The 19,529-nt window shown below is 47.3% G+C and overlaps 1 protein-coding gene across 18 annotated transcripts in view; it reads right to left on the reverse strand.

The window, feature by feature from the left end:
* Window positions 1-1,378: 1,378 nt before the first annotated feature.
* CCNY (cyclin Y) overlaps window positions 1,379-19,529 on the reverse strand; it is a 204,536-nt gene continuing 186,385 nt past the window's right edge. For 17 of the 18 annotated variants that reach the window (XM_061435818.1, XM_061435814.1, XM_061435816.1 and 14 more), the window contains 6 exons: window positions 14,917-14,952; window positions 13,124-13,181; window positions 12,912-13,031; window positions 8,250-8,416; window positions 4,660-4,822; window positions 1,379-4,030 (listed from right to left, as the gene is read on the reverse strand). In XM_061435818.1, coding sequence (XP_061291802.1) covers window positions 3,914-4,030; window positions 4,660-4,822; window positions 8,250-8,416; window positions 12,912-13,031; window positions 13,124-13,181; window positions 14,917-14,952 — 661 coding nt within the window. In that variant the 3' untranslated portion in view covers window positions 1,379-3,913. Of the gene's footprint in view, window positions 4,031-4,659; window positions 4,823-8,249; window positions 8,417-12,911; window positions 13,032-13,123; window positions 13,182-14,916; window positions 14,953-15,994; window positions 16,107-18,259; window positions 18,390-19,529 lie in introns of those variants that run through there. The other variant, XM_061435846.1, reaches the window with a different exon arrangement.

Raw genomic sequence — 19,529 nt, forward strand, 5'->3', positions numbered from 1 at the left:
ACGATGGGCATTGTGGGCACCAGGACCACCCAGTCTGACCCACGGCCCAGACTCACAGCGATGCAGACAAAGGCCTCCGATGACCCTTTCAAATCAGAGATGAACGTTTCTAATGGAAAATGACACAACTGACCTTGAGCAGCTCCAGACGTGCAAACTTAGTGAGAAAACCTACCCGAAGTGGAAGGAAGCCGCTACCCCACTCTAGTCCGAGTCCAGCAGCTTGGTGGCCGCAAGCCCCTGCTCACCTCCCTACTGCGGACGGGGCCGCTGGCCCCTGCTCACTCCCCTACTGCGGACGGGGCCACTGGCCCCTGCTCACTCCCCTACTGCGGACAGCGCCGCTGGCCCCTGCAGGACGGTCTGTTTCCAGTGCAGTGGGGCTAGGAAGGCTTGTCGATCAGGACACTCCAGTCATGAACCGAACACAGTTGTGTGTGGGGCCTTCCTTGTAATTCGCAGAGCTTAAAATATGAGTCCCAAATTAATCCTTCAGTACCCTGTTCCCATTTTACTTGAGGGTATGTTCCCTACTTCTCTTTTTTCGTAAGGGCAGGGAAGGGCTCCTGTGGTTCAGGAGAGACCCGTGTTACCACAGTCCACTCATTGGGAGTCTTGAGATGCTAATTCTAGTAAAGTCAAAGCGGATGGAGAAGATCCAGTCCTTCTGAGGATCACTTAACACCTACAGAATCCATAATACTCTCCACTGCTTTTTCATCATGTAGAAAAGAACTGGTTCACTCAGCATCCTCAAAACCGGTTCAATTCTATCTCAATGTCATATTCAAAAAATGCAGCAGGAAGGCAAGCACTATTTGGTCTCTGTGTTTATTTAACACTTAATAAGTACCTACAATGAACCAGGAATTGTATCTTATTGTTTAAAAATGTCAAAGCTGTAAAATATGGCCCCAGGTGAGAGGTTACCAAAAGTAGCCTGGAAGGATCAAAATCACTTACGTAGCAAATTCTGCTCTGCAGCTCGGCCAAGCATCAAAACCCCTAGACCCAAAGGAAAGCCCAGGGCGGAGATAGTCTTGCCAAAGACCAAGAGGAGGAGCTTGGGGGGTGGTGTGGGTGGGCCACCTGGGAGAGGGGCCAGGTGACGGCCCCAGCGGGTGCATTTAAGGCACAGCAATGTCTGGCATCTTAGCGGGACCTCCCATCTTGCCCTCCAGTTGGTTTTAAATCCAACTTTTTTGCCTCTCCCAGTTTAAAAGAAAAAACGTAAAACAAAAAGGGAAAATTCATTGGCATACTTATTCTCCCAAACGACTTTAAGTCAAATCTAAACTTAAAGGCAATAAATTGTGTGGTTTTCTTCACTCTTCATTAATGAAAACTGCCCGTTCAAAAACTACACTAAGACAATGTATTCCTAAATAGCAATCCGGCTTTAATTGTAGGGCATGAACCACCTTGCAAACAAATTACATCACGATGATTTATCAATAGGTACTGTACTGGGTGTTGTTGGGCTTTTTTTTTTTTTGCAAACTTAGAACAAACCAGAGAATGTAATGTTTAAGTCTTCTTCATCATGTAGAAAAATAAACCCAACCTAAATTACCTTCATGTCAAGGGATCCATTCTGCAAAAGCAAAACTGAAATCTACACTTACAACAGAGTTTTAAAAATCCTCAGTGCAAGAAACATAACCAATTAATACAGATCAATGCTCAGGAATATGGAAAATTTTCCTATACAGAGGTAGAATCCAGTGCACAAGGCTAAAACAATATTCAATAGTCTAAGCAAGACCGAGTCAGGCTTTACGGAATCCACTTTAAGTCAGCAGACTGTATGCACATACATACAATAAATAGACTATACAATTTTTTAAAGTAGTTTAATAAACTCCACAAAATAATAGCAGATGCATTGAAATATTTACATAATTCAATTTTCAAATCTCTCATTCAAATAAAAGGGATAAAAATAAGATGTCTGCTTGAAAGGCAGCAAAACCTCTTTCCTGAAATGGATCGGTAAAGTAAGATACTCTACATGGGAGGAACTAATTTATTTGAGAGGTATTCATAGTCAGCTAAGAAAATATGTCCCTTTTTAAGCTATATAGTTTAGGGAATATAAAATGTTATTTTCTACATTTTTGGGGGGTCTCTATTTCATGTTCTAAATCCAAATCTTACTTGAAGAGAGCAGCTGATTTTGGAACCCATATGGAGTATACTGATACACAGTTACAATGGAAAGATAATTAACTTTTCATGTTCCACTTGTTTGCTTTTGAAAGTTTAAGCCAGAAAGAATCTAACAGTATTTCTGGCCCACACAGTTGGGTTTACACATGCTACAAACTTCAGGGCCATCTGAGTAGCACTGGCCTTTGTGTTCTTGGGCTGCTTGGCTGTTTCTGAGTCCCTCCCACTAACAAAGCATGTCTCCTCAGGGGCAGGCATGTCTGGGGAGCAGGTGTATGAGTTCAGGGCACAAGACAAATAACGTAAGATTCCAGAGTTTTCCAAGCTCACACAGGAGGGTGGTAAAACACAGATTTATCTACTGCCATTTGCCTCAAAGACCTGATGAAAGAAAAACTTAGAAACCTCTGTCCTTGTGACCCGAGAAAATATGCAAACCCCAAAGCACTGTATGCTTCACTGACCCAGATTCTTAGACTTAACTGTGAGGTTCTGTCATTAACCCTTCAATTTTCCTTGCTACAAAAGCTTTCCATTTGGCCCATAAGGAAATGAAGAATAGTCAGAAATGAAAAAGGACGGTCATAATTAATGACATGTAAACCTTCACAGCTTTAGTTTCATATAACTTCACTAAGCACCCACAATGAAAATGCAAGTTGTTTTTTATTCAATCATTCTGTGAAAAATACCTCAGTAAATAGGAACATTTTGCCCTTCAGTGATCTTCCATGTGAATACCCACCCCACCCCCTTTTTTTTTAATTTTAGATTTTTAAAAAATTTTTATACAAATAGACTAACTTTGATTTGAAGTAAACATATAAAAGTTGAGAGGAATATTGCTTGCACAATGGACGTGGAAGTAGAGGAGTGGGGTGGGCGGGGCGAGGAAGGGGCTGCCCCTCGGGGCAGGCAGAGAGAGAGACCACCGCAGGATCAGAAGGCACAAGCACCCATGTGATCTAGAATGTTCCTGGGGGAGGAGCTGGGGGAAGGGAGTCGTCTGGTTCAGCACTACAGTCAAGCTGATTCCGCCACTGTGGAGAAAACCGGCTAGGATAAAGGTGCGCAGACACGGGACAAGTGCCCCCCTGGAGAGCAAGAAAGCTCAGAAGACAGCTCGCAGGAGTGGTGCAGAGAAACAGCCAGTGCTATTTATTTGGATGTCTGTGCCATGGTGGGTACAAACTATATTCTCTGCTCTGTGGGATCAAAACCAAAACAGAATAAAACAAACAAAAATCCCCCCCAAATCCCCGAGAAGCAGCAAGAAGGAATGCAAGAAGTCTTAACGGGACATACTGATCCGGGTGGGGTGGTGAACGCGGCGCGCGCCTTTAATGCGCATCCAACTTTGTCACCTATGCCGGGCTCTCCTATCAGGTTGGTTCGGCTACTGACCGACGGGGACTTAGGAACCAGGCCAAGCCGCTCCCTGCCTCTATGCGACTTCCCGTCCCTTCCCTGCCTCCTCCAGGGTTAGAGTCTTTTTCCTCCACGAAGGAAGCGCTGACCCGGGGCTGGGAAGGCGTGGACGGGATCCCATGGCACCGACTTCCCGTCCTCGGAGCCCTGCTGCGCGTGTGCGCAGCCCAGAGGCGCTCATCAAGGCAGCCTGGCGGAGCTATGAATTAAAAAGAAAAGGAGAAGGGAAACAAAACAAAACCACCCCACGTCTGTCTTTTCTCGAACTAAAGGAGAAACTGAGGGATGGCACGGCCTCCGGCAGGGACGCCCACGGTTAGGAGATGATGGCCGGGGACCACCTGGGCAGAGTCAGATTGTCAGCACTTGCTGACCGCTTCCTCGTGGGTCTTCTCAGGTCCTTGTACTTGTCCTCGCAGAGGCGGGAGATGGCCTGAGGGGCAGGAGAGAGACACTCAGATCAGCCCCGGGGCCGGCACCCTGCCCACACTCTCCATCCTTGCAGTGGGCCAGCACCATCCGCGACACTGAGGATGTGCGGGATGAAGGTGCCGAGGGCCCCGCACCTCCCCTGGAAGACGGCTCTGACCTGTGAGCCTTCTCCTCCCCACACCTGCAGCCGCCAAAGTCGGATGGGAAGAGGCCAGTGCAAGTGCAAAGCCGAGCTATACGTAAGACACAAGTGTCACACAGCTTCACAGTGACGGCCCTAAACCCAGGTCAAGACCAACAACAAGGCTGTGGAGAAAACAGCTTCAAAAAATGAAAAAAGCGGATTCAAACCTTTCTGGATTGCCAATCATAGGGTCATCTGGTATCTTTTCCCTTATAAAAGTGAATGCTGGTTTAAAACGGGTTTTAAAAAACTTATTTGATTTAAAAAACAGAATCAATGCACGTTAAATAAAAACCAGTACTGAGAAGGTTATTAAAAGTATGAGGTTGTACCAATGCAATCCAGGTCATCTGGTCCTTATTTTATGATGACCGGCAATGGCAGAACGAGCCTGAGCACAGAGCTCTGCCGCAGGAGTGTACCCGCAGGACGCTGGTGCCTCTTACCTCCAGCTTGTGGGCCCTCTCCCTGCTCAGGGGCTCCAAGGGGAAGCTCAGGTTGTTGGCTTCCGCCAGAGAACGAAGATCAAAATAATACTTGGCATAAACACTGGAAGGAACGTTGATGTTGAACTGGAGCAATTCAAGGAACTGTCGCTCTAGCTCGTTCCTGCAGAGTAAGACAGAAATGCACAGCTCAGCCACCGTCCCCACCGCAGACAGCCCAGGCAGGCTGCCGGACACGGAGGCCACAAGACCGCACCCTCCAGGGAGAACAGCCATCTCACCGGCGGCCCGCTTGGACGCAGAGTTGCCATCTCACCACCAAACTGGTGATAAAAGCCAAGCCCATCTGACCCAGTGCCCAGAGGATGAGGCCTGATTAACTGGGATGATCAGCACCAGGAAGTGCTTCAGGGTGACCCCAACACTGAGACCAAGCACATGTGTGTGTGCACACACATACACATGCAGCGGGCTCTGGCCTCACCTCACCACATGAACCATCAGTTCAAACGGGGCAGAAGACACAGTTAGGAGCTGTCAAACAGAGTCCAGTGAGACTGGACGGCTGCCTAGAGGACAGGCCTCCGAGACCCAGAGGATCGCCTTGCGGGGAGGGAAGGGTGGGGAAGCGATGAGCAGCTTCCTCAGGACCATGGGAGTGCAGGAAGGAGACCACCAGTCTCAGCATGCACCCACCCACCCCCCCAAACCCTAAGCCTAACCCATCACCTGCAGGGTCTGTGAGGACCCACAGCTGGGCCACCCATCTGATCTGACAGGTCTAGGTGGGCCCAAGAACATGCATCTCTAGTACGCTCCTGCTGCTGAGCCTTCCCTCCTGCCTTCCCTCCTGGATAACAGTGCCTGGTCCATAAAGGAGCCAATCCCCTTATAGCTGATGAAGGCTGGAACACATTGTAAAACGCCCCCATTAGCAGGCCCACCTCTTGGTAGTCACTGCCAGGGGAAAAGCATCCTCAGGGACAGGTCTGTCTGTCAGCACTGGTCCTGGGCCAGATTCTCAGTTCTAGGCCACCCCCCGGGCAGCACCCTGGACTCACTTCTGTCCTTTAACACAGTCTCCCCTCCTCCTCTCCTCCGAGACAGAAACCGTGACATCTGACTGCAGCCTGGCCCCAGCACAGCACCTGACACACAGGTGGTGCTCAATAATTAGTTATTAATTATTGAATGGAGTGGACCAAGCGTAGCCTGGGTGGAGGGATCAGGGAAAGCTTCCTGGAAGTGACAGCTGAGCTAAGTCTGGGAGGCGGTAGTGGCTGGTTCCCTGACAGCAGCTCCTAGGCAAAAAATAACTGAGGAACCTCAGCAAGTTGTTATCGAAGGCCTGAGAGCTTTGGAGGGAAAGATCAAGACATCGAATTCAGTTCATCTAATCAGAAGGGCTGCTTCCATGCAGCTTTGAGGAAGAAGTTAAGCCCCAAATGTATATGTGATGTCAAAATTTACACTTCTAATGACTTTTATTTATGCATGCTTTAAGTCAGACTTAGGAGATCATCCTGTGAAATAACAAGAATCCAGGTAAGATCTTAACAAGACTTGGGAGCTGCCTGTGGACACACTGCCACCTAGTGGCCAAGTGGTGACACTGCAGCTCCCATTCTCCAATGCCAGGAAGAAAAACCAGTGAGAGAGCCAGGAAGCTATTCCCACCCCAGATGGTATCTAGACACCACTGCCTTTTGTTGAGGGTATAACCAGGATTAAAGTCGAGAGGAATCTGGTTTCTAAGAAGGCGGCAGTTTCCCCAGGTTCCTTAAGGGAAAAACAGCCCTTCTGAATATTTATTTTTTTAATGTTTCTGTTTATGTTGTGGGGGAAATAAAGATTTTAGAATGGCTGTGTTTTCAAACTAGGGCAATATTTAGAAAATAAAAATAATTCCCCAAATTTGAATTTCCAAACAATAGCAGTACCTCCTCCAGGGATACCTGACAGCTTGTTACATGATAAATCATCAGAAAACTAAGTGATGCAGAGGGAATGGGCTTGATGGATTTGCTACTCTCAAGGGTGTGTGTGTGTGTGTGTGTGTGCATTTAGTTGCTCAGTCGTGTCTGACTCTGCATCCCCATCAACTTTAGCCCGCCTGGCTCCTTGTCTATGGGATTCTCCAGATAAGAATACTAGAGTGGGTTGCCATTTCCTTCTCCAGGGAATCTTCCCCAGGACATCGAACCTGAGTCTCTTTCGTCTCCTGCACTGGCAGGTGGATTCTTTACCATTAGCACCACTTGGGAAGCCTAATTACCAGTAAATAGTTCTGATGTAAAAATTTATAATAAATAAATTCAAGTGAATAAACCAAAACATTTCCGAAGTATTTGTTGCATTAGGTCATCACTGTAAAGAAACCCAGTTGATTGATGCCACTTAGCAACTTTCGAATGGGGCTCTACAATGAAAGAAAGTTGTTTTCATCACCTCATGGCCTATCGACTTTTCTAGAAAAATGAGCCCACTTTAAAGACCAGCTATTAAGGGGCAATCCCACTCCTCGGCACAGACTCCAAAGAACAGAGAGTAGGGCCTCAGGGAGGAATTTGCACACTGATGTTCACGTTTACAGCAGAGTTACTCAGAGCAGCCAAAAGGTGGAAGGGACCAACTTACGGTCTGTATGACAATTCTCTTAATAACTGTTTTCAGCTTGAAATAAAATCAAGACTTTAAAAAATTTTTTAATTTTCTAATTCTTGCTATCAAAGACTTCATATTTTTCTTACTTTTTAAGGATAAAGAATGACAGGTGCAGGAAAGAGTCTTACTGGTCTGTAGTAGGAAAAGGCTCTGTGGCAAAAGATGCAAGAACATAAACAAGTGTCCCCAGGGCAGCAAAAAGAGGGGGGATGCCCAGCCAGCCAGCAACCGGAGGAAGGGGCAGGTAGGGTCCAGGGACATGGATGGGGTCTGGGACACAGTGGAACCTCCTCTAGCAAGAAGCGGCTGTCCGGCTTGAGGAAGCCAGACAAACAAGATGAGAAACACGTCAGTAAGAACTGGGTCAGCAGTGCAGAAGTTCATCCTGATTGTTTCCAAAGCAGCTCCTTTCGTCCTGACCCCACTTCCTGTACATCCAGCCCCAGGGACCCCAGGCCTCGGGCTGCAGGTGAACCCAGAACAGTGCCCTGAGAGAGGAGTGGCCCAACCGGGAAGCACAGGAGGACCCTGAGGGACAGAAAGTTCATGTGAAGCCAAGTGAACTTGCAACACGTGTCAAAAAGCAGTGATTATCTTCTGAAACTGAACAGAGGCAGGGAGCATTTTAGCCTGTCTGCTGCCTGTCGTCAGTCTGCAATGAGTACAGAGTGGGGATGAACCCCACCGCAGACGGGGAGCAGAAAGGTAAAGGAAGGTTCCCTGGAACATGGTTTCAGAGACTAGATTCATAAGCCAGAAAGCTTGTCCCAGTACCCATCTGGGACCCACAGGACGAGACGCACAGGTTTTTGTAAATCCTATCCGCAACCGTGTCCTTGCTCAGCCAGCTCACAATAGATGCACAGCCACGGTCACTCACTCCTCCCCGTGCACGTCCACACGGGGGCGCCCCCGCCCACACTCACATGTCCTCCACCGTGATGTCCTTCAGGATCTGGCAGTAGTCCACGTTCCACACCGCCTGGTCATCCCACACCTTGGAGGCCAGCAGGATGGCCCCCAGAACAATCCGCTTCCAGTTGGCCGGACAGATGTCAATCTCTGCGTATGTGAGAAGCCGTTCGAGGTACACCTGGAAGACACGGCCACACCAGCACCCTTCAGCCCTAAGCCACAGACAGAGGGAGGGTCAAGGGCTCCCTCCCAAGCCCGGCAGCCAGTCTGTGCGGCCTGTGGTCTGTGAACGGGGGCCCAGGTGGAGAAGCCCAGGGAAGCTGACGAGGGCCAGCACCTTGTCTGCCTCTGCCACTCAAACAGGAGCTCTCTGCCTCTGAGATGAGGGCTGGCACTCAGCTGTCTGCTAAGTCAGTAAACAGACAAGTGATGATGGTTCTTTTGCTTAAAACATTTCATTCTGCTTCCAGTGCTTTACTAATGAAAAGTCAGTTCTTTCCATCTTAAAAAGCAGGATTTTTATGGATGATCTCAGATACCAAGTACTCCTCAGACCGGATGAGGGGCACAGTATGAAAGACAAAATAAAAATCATGAGAAAGAAATTACTAATATAATCACAAAGACAAAATAGCCATACCCAATGAGCTGCCAAGAGGCCCTAAGTTTCCTGAGAGGTGATGAAACGGGAAGCCATCATGTCCACCTTACTGCCCCACCCTGGTCCAGTGACCCAGCCCTGCCACCGTTGGCTGCGTCTCTCCCCAGGCAGGGCAGCTGCCCTCCTCCGGTCTCTCCCCCGAGGAAGCCAAGTCCCCTGAGGACCACGCCCGGGCCTCACTCCCACCATGTGCCCAGCACTCAGCACGCCGCTGGTTCAGGGAGCGGCCCCCACGTGCTGGCCTCAGGGACACAGGGCCCTGCAGGAAGGACGCTCTGGATGTGGAATGCGGCTACAGGAGAGCAGGTCTAGGGAGGCCTGAGTGGATGAAATGACCACAGCAACGGCATTCAGGAAGGAGCCGCGGTCAGAAGCAGGCGGGAAACTCAGGCCCTGGATTTAGAGACAGGTGCGGGGGGAATGGGGGGTCAGAGGAGACCACTCAGGGAAGAGCCAGTCCCCTCTGCGGTGCTCAGCACTAAACATCTGAGAGGCCTTCAGAGAGGCCTCTGGGGTCACGACACGTGCCTGCCAACCGTGCTCTATGGACCTTCAGGGGCGCTTCCAACGTCCCTCAGGGACAGAACAGCACTGGGCTGTGACAACCACTGGTGAAGAAATGTGGGTCACTCAGCAGAGGTCAGTCATCTTTTCCATTGTACAGATTTTAGTTTTTAATGGCATTTATTACATTCAAGGAGCAGGAAGAGTAAGCTAATGTTTTAGATCATTATTTTTGTGTGAAAACTGAAATCCTTCAGCGAGAGATCCAGGCCAGGCTGAGGGGAAATTTAATTAGACACCGACCTCAGGAGCCCAGACTACATGTATGTTACAAAGGTTGATGACTAACTCTTCTTATTCCACCAAGAAAAGAATTTTTTAAATGTGCCACAAAACTGTACTAGGAGCAGAAAACTGAGGCTGGATCTAACTCCAGATTTTTTGAAGCAATCATTATGGACACTCTTCAACCAGATCCCTAAGACGCTACTCCTTTACATAAATGAGCTATGTAAACCTCTCCAAGCTCCCCAATGAAATAGCTTCTCACTGACTCAGTACAAAAAGGTTACTCAAAAAAAAAAAAAAAAAAGGTTACTCAATTTTGTTCTTACTTAACCACAGTAGATATATATTAATAGGTACACTAGGTAACATTTAAAATAATGTTTGGAAAAAAACAAGCCATCTACCACATCTGATATTCCACTAAGATGACCTGGAGAAATTAGATATTAGATATGATAACACAGTCCATTACCGAGGGGAAGCAGATGTTATGTTTGGGGAGAAGGAATTCATAAAAGCACCACATAATAGCATGCAATTTGGAAGAATTTGCCAAGAAAGCTATATTCAAGGATCAGCTGTAATTTCTTTAGTAAACTCCCACTTGGCTATTTTAATTTTCTGCCAAGTAAAATAATATACGATTGATTTTTTCTGAACACCATTCCCTACACCATTGCTAATAGGACACTGCTGCTCAATTAAATTTTCAGATTTAATTTCCTAAGAAGGACCATCCTGAGAGTCTCTAGAAAATACAGGTTAGTGACCGCTTACAGAGCATTCAGGTGACTGTACAAAATAAAACTGTTGGAAGGCATGGCGTGGGGGAGGAGGAGAGGGAGAAAGTGCACAGTCACGGAGTCCGGGGTGCACGGGACCACACTTCTGAGGATGCTGGGCTTCCCTGTCCATCACTCAGAGCAGCCCCGGGGGGCAGGGAGAAAGTGCACACTCACGGACTCCAGGGTGCACGGGACCACACTTCTGAGGATGTTGGGCTTCCCTGTCCATCACTCAGAGCAGCCCCGCCCACACTTCTGAGGATGCTGGGTTTCCCTGTCCATCACTCAGAGCAGCCCCGCCCACACTTCTGAGGATGTTGGGCTTCCCTGTCCATCACTCAGAGCAGCCCCGCCCACACTTCTGAGGATGCTGGGTTTCCCCGTCCATCACTCAGAGCAGCCCCACCCACACTTCTGAGGATGCTGGGCCTCTCTGTCCATCACTCAGAGCAGCCCCGGTCCGTGCACTGTAGGCCCTCACCCACAGCTCAGCTGACTGGGCCTCCCGAGCGCTTCCTATTTGCTAATATTTGAGGTAGCTGGATTCCTCACTGGACTTTATCTGAACAGCACTTTTGACCTCGGTAGAAACCACTAATGTGCCCTAAAAAGGGGGGTCTCTGGGGTCAGAATGGATAGATTCCACAGGTGGCCTCTTCACCAGAGCACCGGCCTCCGAGAGGCACTTTGGGGCCAAGTGACAGCCCTCAGGGCCGCCGCGGGGGACCCAGCTGAGCTGGCATGCCTGGTGCTCCTGGACACGCGCAGCAGCAAGTGGCTGAAGGCTCTAGAAGCGTCTCCCACAGGCAGGCAGCGGTCTGGTTCCCCATGGGCAGTGGGGCAGAGCTAACTGTGGTCCTCCCTGCCTCCTCTGGGCAACGGGCCAGGCCACCAAGGGAAGGCCAGGAGAAAGGCAGACAGGGACGCAGCCCGCCAGCCCCAGCCCAGGCCTGCTGTGAAGGGTTGTTGTGAGCCTGGAATGACGGGTGGGACCATCACACGCCGGGCTCGATCGCAACACAGAGTTGGCTGCCTGGGCCAACCAAGCAGACCCCGGAGACTCAGTCTGCAGAGCTGTGCCTGTTGTGAGGGCCCCTGACGCTGCCCACCTGTCAGCTATAGCCAGAGACGCTCATCTCCTGCTAAGCCGCCAGCTGATGTCCCAGGACAAGGGAGGATTTCAGCAGCTCCCACAACTGACAGACACACACCACTCCCACAGCACTCCCAAGACAAACTAACCACCCACGTCTGCTTGGAGACGGGAACAAACTACATGTTCTCAACAGAAGTCTCTGCAGAAACTATGTCTTTCACAGGACACAAAGCTTCTTCACGCTGATAAATCCAAACTGGAAGGTGCTACAGGGCAAAGTCAGGTCACCATTTTCTTCAGAACAGAATGCAAAAAACCCCACCACATCTTGAAACAGGAGCTTCAATAAATCTTTCTTCAGGGCGTCAAATAAGTACTCATTATCTGATTTTCTTCCTCTTCTTCCCCCTTTGTCACAATCTCCCTTCATTAAAATGTCAACCCTGCTGCCTGGAGGGGGTTTTTTGAGGACTTGACATCCTTTGGAGGAACAAAGCTGAGCCATAAATATGCTTCTCAGTCATGACCTCAGGGTTTATCAGCAGGCCACATCACCTGAGGAAGACTTGCTGGATGTCTGTTCACCTGTCAGGGGGCAAGTTCCACAAGAGAAGGAATTCACAAGCAAACCGGTCACTGTGCCATGAGCTGAGAACAAGGGGCTCTCAGTGTGGCGGAGATGTGGATGGTCCTTACACTCGTCGTCATACCACAGGGTCTCTTCTCAGGGAACTGCATGGGCCCACGGGACAGCCCACGCACTGGCAAGCCCGTTTCTTATCTGAGTGGTGCACAGTGGGAAAGGTCAGTGACAGCGGGCTCCGCTGTCAAAGCTGCTTCCCCAATGAGATCGGAGCTAAATCAACCGTCCCTAAGGTTTTAAGAATCTAAGGAAGGTTATAGGTTTTTAACTTGAGTCAATGTGCAGATTATGTCCACGCTGTCTCTGAATGTCTCATGAATGTCTCAGAATGTAAGATGAATGTCTCATCTTATAGACACGTATTTACACAAAAATCACAGAGGAGAAGGCAGCAATTACAGCAGTCCTCGCGACGTAGGGAACCAACACCAGAAACCTGGACATCAGTGAGGTGGCCCTGGTCCTTCTCAGCACTGTGGACCCTGCATGGGTCGTTTCAGCTTTCCTGCTTCTGAGTGTGATCTGACAAGGGGCTTTAGGTGGGACTGCGGAACAGACCGCATGCTCTCTTTTGGGAGATTCAGTTGCTATTCTGGATAAAAGACAACCCTGAGGTGGCGTTGGGGTTCCCAGGTCTGCAGTGGACACTCCCACCTGCACCCCACTCGATGGCCATGTCATCCTGCGGGCACTCACCAGGGTGACGATGGCACATTCTGCAGTCAGCTGAGCAGCACTGAACAGTGTCCGAACAAACCGGTAAATCTGCTTCTGCTCTGGGTTGTGTTTGTCATAATCTGGTGGCACTTCGGATTTCTGGGGAGGGAGACATTCTCCATGAGTAGCCGCCCCACAGGAGCCACAGAGACATGACTGGACCATACCCTGGGACCCAAGGGGAGGGTTACCGAAAGAGGGTGAAGGTTTTCATCGAAAATATCCAAGAGCATCCTTCCATCTGGGTCCCTGGGGAGGAAAGTAACAGAAAACGGAGTTTCCCTTCTGTAGCAGAGTGCCAGTCAAAATGAAAACAAAATGTATTTTGATTCAACTGTTATTTCAAGAAACAGAGGCAGTACTGTTAAGAGATGCTATTGATTATTCATGAATTATAATTTGCTTTTCTTGGGGACATTACTTAATCACTTTTGAATAGTCCATAAAATAAAGGTTATGAATCCCATTTAGTAAAGTAAAAATCAAAGATTTTCATTTCTTGAGTTTTCAAATGCACCAAATCTAAATTTCTTTAACATCTTATTTCTGAGCAAAGTTTGATGGATCTGTTTAAACTATCACTACGTTGTCAACACAAAAGAAGTCTGAGGGTGAGAATGAACACGCAGCGTGTCCTGGAGATTAGTCTGAAATTCTCACAGCATGCAGCTTAACCACTTCACTAATGAGGGGCTTCACGACTGTATTTTTAAAAAATAACTTTAATGTATGTATTTATTTTTGGCCGTGCTGGGTCTTCGCTGAGGCATGGGCTTTTCTCTAGTTGCTGTGCAGGCTTCTCGTTGCGGAGCACAGGCTCTAGGCACGTGGCCGGCAGCAGTTACCGCACGTGTGCTCAGCGGTGGTGGCTCCTGGGCTCCATGGCACAGGCTCAGTAGTTGTGGTGCATGGGCTTAGCCGCGCTGCAGCACTCGAAATCGTCCTGAATCAGGGATCCAACTTGTGTCTCCTGCACTGGCAGGCGGATTCTTTACCACTGTGAGCCATCAGGAAAGCCCCACGACTCAATTTTGAAAAACAACAGGGGCCATGTAGAAAAGTGCACCTGGCTGTTACCAGCCGGTACCCACACAGACCCACTTAAAGGGGCGGCTCTCTCCATGAACGCGGGCAGAGGGGGCGCTGGGCTTGGGGGGCCACGGCCATGTAGAAAAGTGCACCTGGCTGTTACCAGCCGGTACCCACACAGACCCATTTAAAGGGGCGGCTCTCTCCATGAACGCGGGCAGAGGGGGCGCTGGGCTTGGGGGGGCCACACCCCGCTAGTGACGGCTCTGCTTCCACCTGACTTATGTCATTTGAGTGTTGCCTAAAAAATTTTCTTTGGAAACTGCTGCTTTGGTAACAGCAAGTAACGTTCCAATGTCAGTTAGGCTCGCGATTATCAGAAGCTGCAGATGTGCCTCTGCCATGCACCCCCATGGGACACACCAGTTTCTGCTCTATGACTTACTGTGTGCAAAAAGACGAAAGAGAGCTCGGCTGAACAGCTAACTTCTTATATGATTTTTCCATGATTCACTTCTAAAATTAACTGAACTATCTCCAGACTCCCATCAGAAAGGATTGCTACCACCTTAAAAGAGTTTATGACTAACTTTACAACAAAACTGTTTCTATGAACTTCTTTTTCATGTGAAAGCTGTGCACAGAAACTTGTTAAAATATTTTATAAAAGACAGAATGTTTAAGTGAATGACACAGAAAATAAAGTCAAGAGGAGGCTGAATACTGTCAAGAAACTCTGTTCTCTTTTGCTGACTTCCTTTGGTTTCCTCTGACTCAGAAGTAGTTCAGTACTTCTCTGGGAGGTGTGGGTAAACTGTGTTACCTTTACAGATTCTATGAAAGTGAGATAAGAATACAAAACTCAAAGGCTGAGGCAACTAGAACGCAATAGGAAAAATGTCATTGCAGATAAAATGTGATGTTTTCAGCACAAAATTAAACAAAATCCACATACCTGTTTTTGATGTGGTAATATATTGCGAGAGCTACACTGTAAAATAAAATGCAGGAGTTCAGTGTTTCATAAGCATATTCAAGATGTTGCATTTTCTCTGGCATTAGTCTGATCATAAGTATTTAGAACTTAAGTAAAACGATCCATCTGAACAGCCCCCATTTAATTCAGAATGCTGATTAACAATATGCACTCTTCAAAGTAAATCAATCAGATATTTATATCCAGCAGTTATTAAATCTTTTCCAGAAACACCAAAACTTTGTGATAGTCAGAAATAAATTTCTCTATCTGAAATTTTAAGCTTTCTTCACTTTATAATATAGTCATTATGCAAAAATTAAGTGATTAAATTAAACTCCTCTAGAGGTCTCCCAATTCAGCACCTGCTATTTTAGGCAATCAGTGGTTTCTTTATAACTGCCAGAAAAATGTGAATATTACCCACAGTGGTTTATCATTTTTTCTCTTAAAATCAATAACCTATTGGCAATCTGCCTAACTTATTCATTCATCTGCTGAAATGGTACTTACCTCTTATTTGTAATACCTTATAGTTTAATACCTTAAAATTTCATTTTACATTTTAAAAGAATTTAATGAAGACATTCCCATCCCCTGAATTTTCAAGTACTGTTTCTCTGATTATAAAATGAGATATATTCATATTGTAGAAATTTTTGGAAAATAAAGTATACAGAAAATAATTCCTCTGCCCAAAGATGATTACTACCAGCTTGAGATATAGAGACATCTATTCCTAGTTACCTATAAATTATGTGTGTAAGCAAGCAGGCTGGCATCCCACTTTCATCCTCATTAACAAGTTTCTTACCATTAAAATGTTACTCAAAAATACAACTTTAAATGGCCGACTATATTCCATATTCCACCATACTTTATTAACCATTTCCCTGTTCTTGAACATTTAAGTTGTTTATAGTATTTTGCAATTATGATTAACACCATAATATTCCCACAAATAAACATTTTGTGACCTATTTCCACAAAACATCCTGTAATTGGAAACAGGAGGTTTCTAAGGTTGTTAATAATCGTAAGGCTCCCCCAAACATACCTCCCAAAATCTTTGCAGAAAAGCTGTACCAGTGTACACTTCCTCACCAGTGTCTGTCTCACTTCACCTTCACCAACGCTCACCTTGAATGTTTTGAAAAAATGTTCTCCAGCTGGATAGAGTAAAAAGGGTAACTGCTTTCAACCTGAGTTTCTCTGATCACCTATCAAGTGGGCAGGGTTATTCAGGCTGAACTGCCCAATCTTTTTATTACTTCCTCCTTTGTAACCTGTCTAGATCCTTCCACAATTTTAAAATTTGAAGAGGCCAATTTTTTTTTTTTTAAGCTTCTAAGAACATAGCTAACTGGCTGCATCAGATTGTGCTCTGGTCTCTGAGCCCAGGAACTGCCAGCCAGGGCCCCAACATGGAGCAAGCAGACTGAGCCCCAGACACCTCTTCTCACTCAGTGGTGCCCACTTAGAGCCCGGGCGTGCACACTGGACTCCAAAAGGCCCAGACATTCACCCACGACCTGACACAACAGCTCATTTCACTCTGCCGAAAGAGAGCACGTTCTCCCAAATCTCTCTTTCCAGATCTATGAATTCAAGAGATTTTAGATAAGTGTGAAAAGTATTCCTGAGCAAGTGTAATATATTAGTTCTCCTAAAATCCTAAAAAGCATCTAAGCTGATGAAGGAATTGTAATTGGGGTGAAGGGACTTCAAAAGTTTAAAAAATAGTGGTACAGTTTTCCAAGTACCTTCACATGTACCTAAAAAGCCCTGCCATGGGAAATAATAAATGTTACCTTTTCTATTTTATAAATGAGAAAATTCATGTAAAGATATCAGATGTCAGGATTTCTAACTTATATAATGGTTTTGTGCACTTTCATTCTATAATGCTGGCCTCTGGAAAAAAGGAAGAGATACTGTTTTATTCATTTAAAAGTCACGCTGTGATGATTAAATTGAATGTTTCATATGATTGGGTTTGGTAAAGTGATTACTTTAACTGCTTTAGGAAAAAATACGGTCCCTGTGCTCCCTGTGAGGAAACATGTCATAGGAAAAACATCACTGGACTGAAGTCAGACCAGCTGGGCTCAAAACCTGGCTCCTTCATCAGTTAAGAGTTCATCCACCCCTCAGAGCCTTCACTTCACATTCAGACAATTCAACCTGCATTGCAGAGTGGTTATTACAATCAAACGAAGTAAATAAAAGCATGATCTCAAATATAAAGTTCTCAAATGAAAGTTACTATTATTACTGCTGTTGTTGCCCAATGAATGATTCCATCTCTGGAGGTCTTCCAGCCTCTGTGGAGGGAAAGTCTCAGGGCCCCAGGTTACTACTATCTCCCGTATCTCTAGAACCCAAAGCCAGGTTGGACGTTATCATGACTCACACCCCCGTGAAACACAGGGATGCTCGGAAGGCCAATGTCCACTCAAGGTCAAACCCCGAAAGTGGGAAAACCAAGCTGAGGATGCACGTGTGGTCTAGCTCTACTGGCCAGTTCAGCAGGTCACGGTGAAAGCAGCAAGCAACTCTTGGGGGCAAAGCCTGGCCAGCTGGAAATGGAATCAACCCCAGGCTTCACTCCCAATGGCCAGCTGGGGAGGCCTGGCCAGTCTGCCACATCCTCAGAACTGGCGAGGTCTCCAAGGACAGGCCGACCAGAGGGCTAAAGCAACTGCCCTAGTTGCAGAACCAGGAGGAAAGGGGAGCCTGGAAGGAAAAGAAGCTATTTTCTTGCCCAGGAAAACAAACCCCATTTCTGACAGCTAGCACCACCCTTGCCTCACTTCTGACCTAGAGCTAGGTCAGAGGTGCCGGGTTCTGGAAGGTGTACGAAGCTGCTCTGATCCTGAGGCCAGGGGCCATGGATGGTGTTGCTGCTGCTGCTGCTGCTAAGTCGCTTCAGTCGTGTCGGACTCCATGCAACCCCATAGACAGCAGTCCACCAGGCTCCCCCGTCCCTGGGATTCTCCAGGCAAGAACACTGGAGTGGGTTGCCATTTCCTTCTCCAGTGCGTGAAAGTGAAAAGTGAAAGTGAAGTCGCTCAGTCGTGTCCGACTGTGTGCGACCCCATGGACTGTGTAGCCCACCAGGCTCCTCCATCCATGGCATTTTCCAGGCAAAAGTACTGGAGTAGGGTGCCACTGCCTTCTCTGATGGATGGTGTGGGCAGCTGCAAACAGCTCCTCACCACCTGCACCCATCCTCTGAGCACCAGCCCCATGCTTGTACACAACTGGGGGCCTGGGGCGGTTACAGGGGCACCGGGGTGGATGGCAAACTCTGAATTCATACCACAGCTATCAGCATTCAGGGGAAAAATCAAGTTCTCAGGGAAGATATCATGCCTGTGAAAAAAAAGGAACACAGAATTGTGTGCAAACCTGTCACACATCTGCTTCTTTGACCTTTCAACCCTCCACCCATTCCCTAACCAGAATGTGCAAATATGTTTGCTCTTTGGGCAATCCCCAATTTACAAAAGAGTTTTCTTTTTTTTTTTAATACGAATTTTATTTCACAGTACCTTTCAGTTCCTGGATTTCCAATTGGGTCTTTTTGTAATTTTATTCTTTTTTCTGGCTGCACCGACTAGGTATTGAACCCAGGCCACAGCCATGAAAAGCCCAGAATCCTGACCACTAGGCCACCAGGGAACTTCCCAGAGGGTTTTCTTCTAAAATTAGCTTACAAAGCACTTGTAAGAACCCAGAGCTTTTCTCAAAGGTCAAACGTGGTTAACAGAAGATGAGTTCAGCCCACAAATGCCCCTGCCCCGCTCTGCCCACAGGAAGCTGAATGACTGATTAGTGAGTTTGTATCAATTTTGACATCTTGGGGGAGGAGACCACAGGGGCCTTGGCAGGTGGCAAAATTTCAGAACAGGAGAGCATTCAGACGTCGCACACCCTGCCCTTCATGACATGCATTCCCCTTGTGCAGGCAAAGGCCCTGGCTGAAGTCTCCCAGGCCCGCTAACACCTCAAAATGACCATCACCAAGTCACGTGTGACATACAAGATTTACAGGGAAGGATTCTGATGGTATGTCTACAGTTAGGGTCCACCCTGCCAAGCTCTCAGATCCAAAATGGACATTTGTAAAAACAGGGCACGTTTTAAACAAATAAGCTATTGCCTGAAGGCATCTCAGATCTGGGTGGTGCCCAGGGAAACCACAGCGTCCACACTGGACTCTTCCTCTGGACACTCAACCCTCACCACTGCCCTAGCTTTCCAGCTTCTCTTCCTCTTTTTTTTTTTTTTTAACATTTATTTTTAATTGAAGGATAATTGCTTTACAGAATTTTCCTGTTTTCTGTCAAACCTCAACATGAATCAGCCATAGGTATACATATATCCCCTCCCTTTTGAACCTCCCTCCCATCTCCCTCCCCATCCCACCCCTCTAGGATGATACAGAGCCCCTGTTTGAGTTTCCTGAGCCATACAGCAATTCCCATTGGCTATCTATTTTACATATGGTAATGTAAGTTTCCATGTTATTCTTTCCATACATACATTCTCTCCTCCCCTCTCCCCAAGTCCATAAGTCTGTTCTCTAT

This window comes from Bos javanicus, chromosome 13, assembly GCF_032452875.1.
Source record: "Bos javanicus breed banteng chromosome 13, ARS-OSU_banteng_1.0, whole genome shotgun sequence".
Lineage (NCBI taxonomy): Eukaryota > Metazoa > Chordata > Mammalia > Artiodactyla > Bovidae > Bos > Bos javanicus.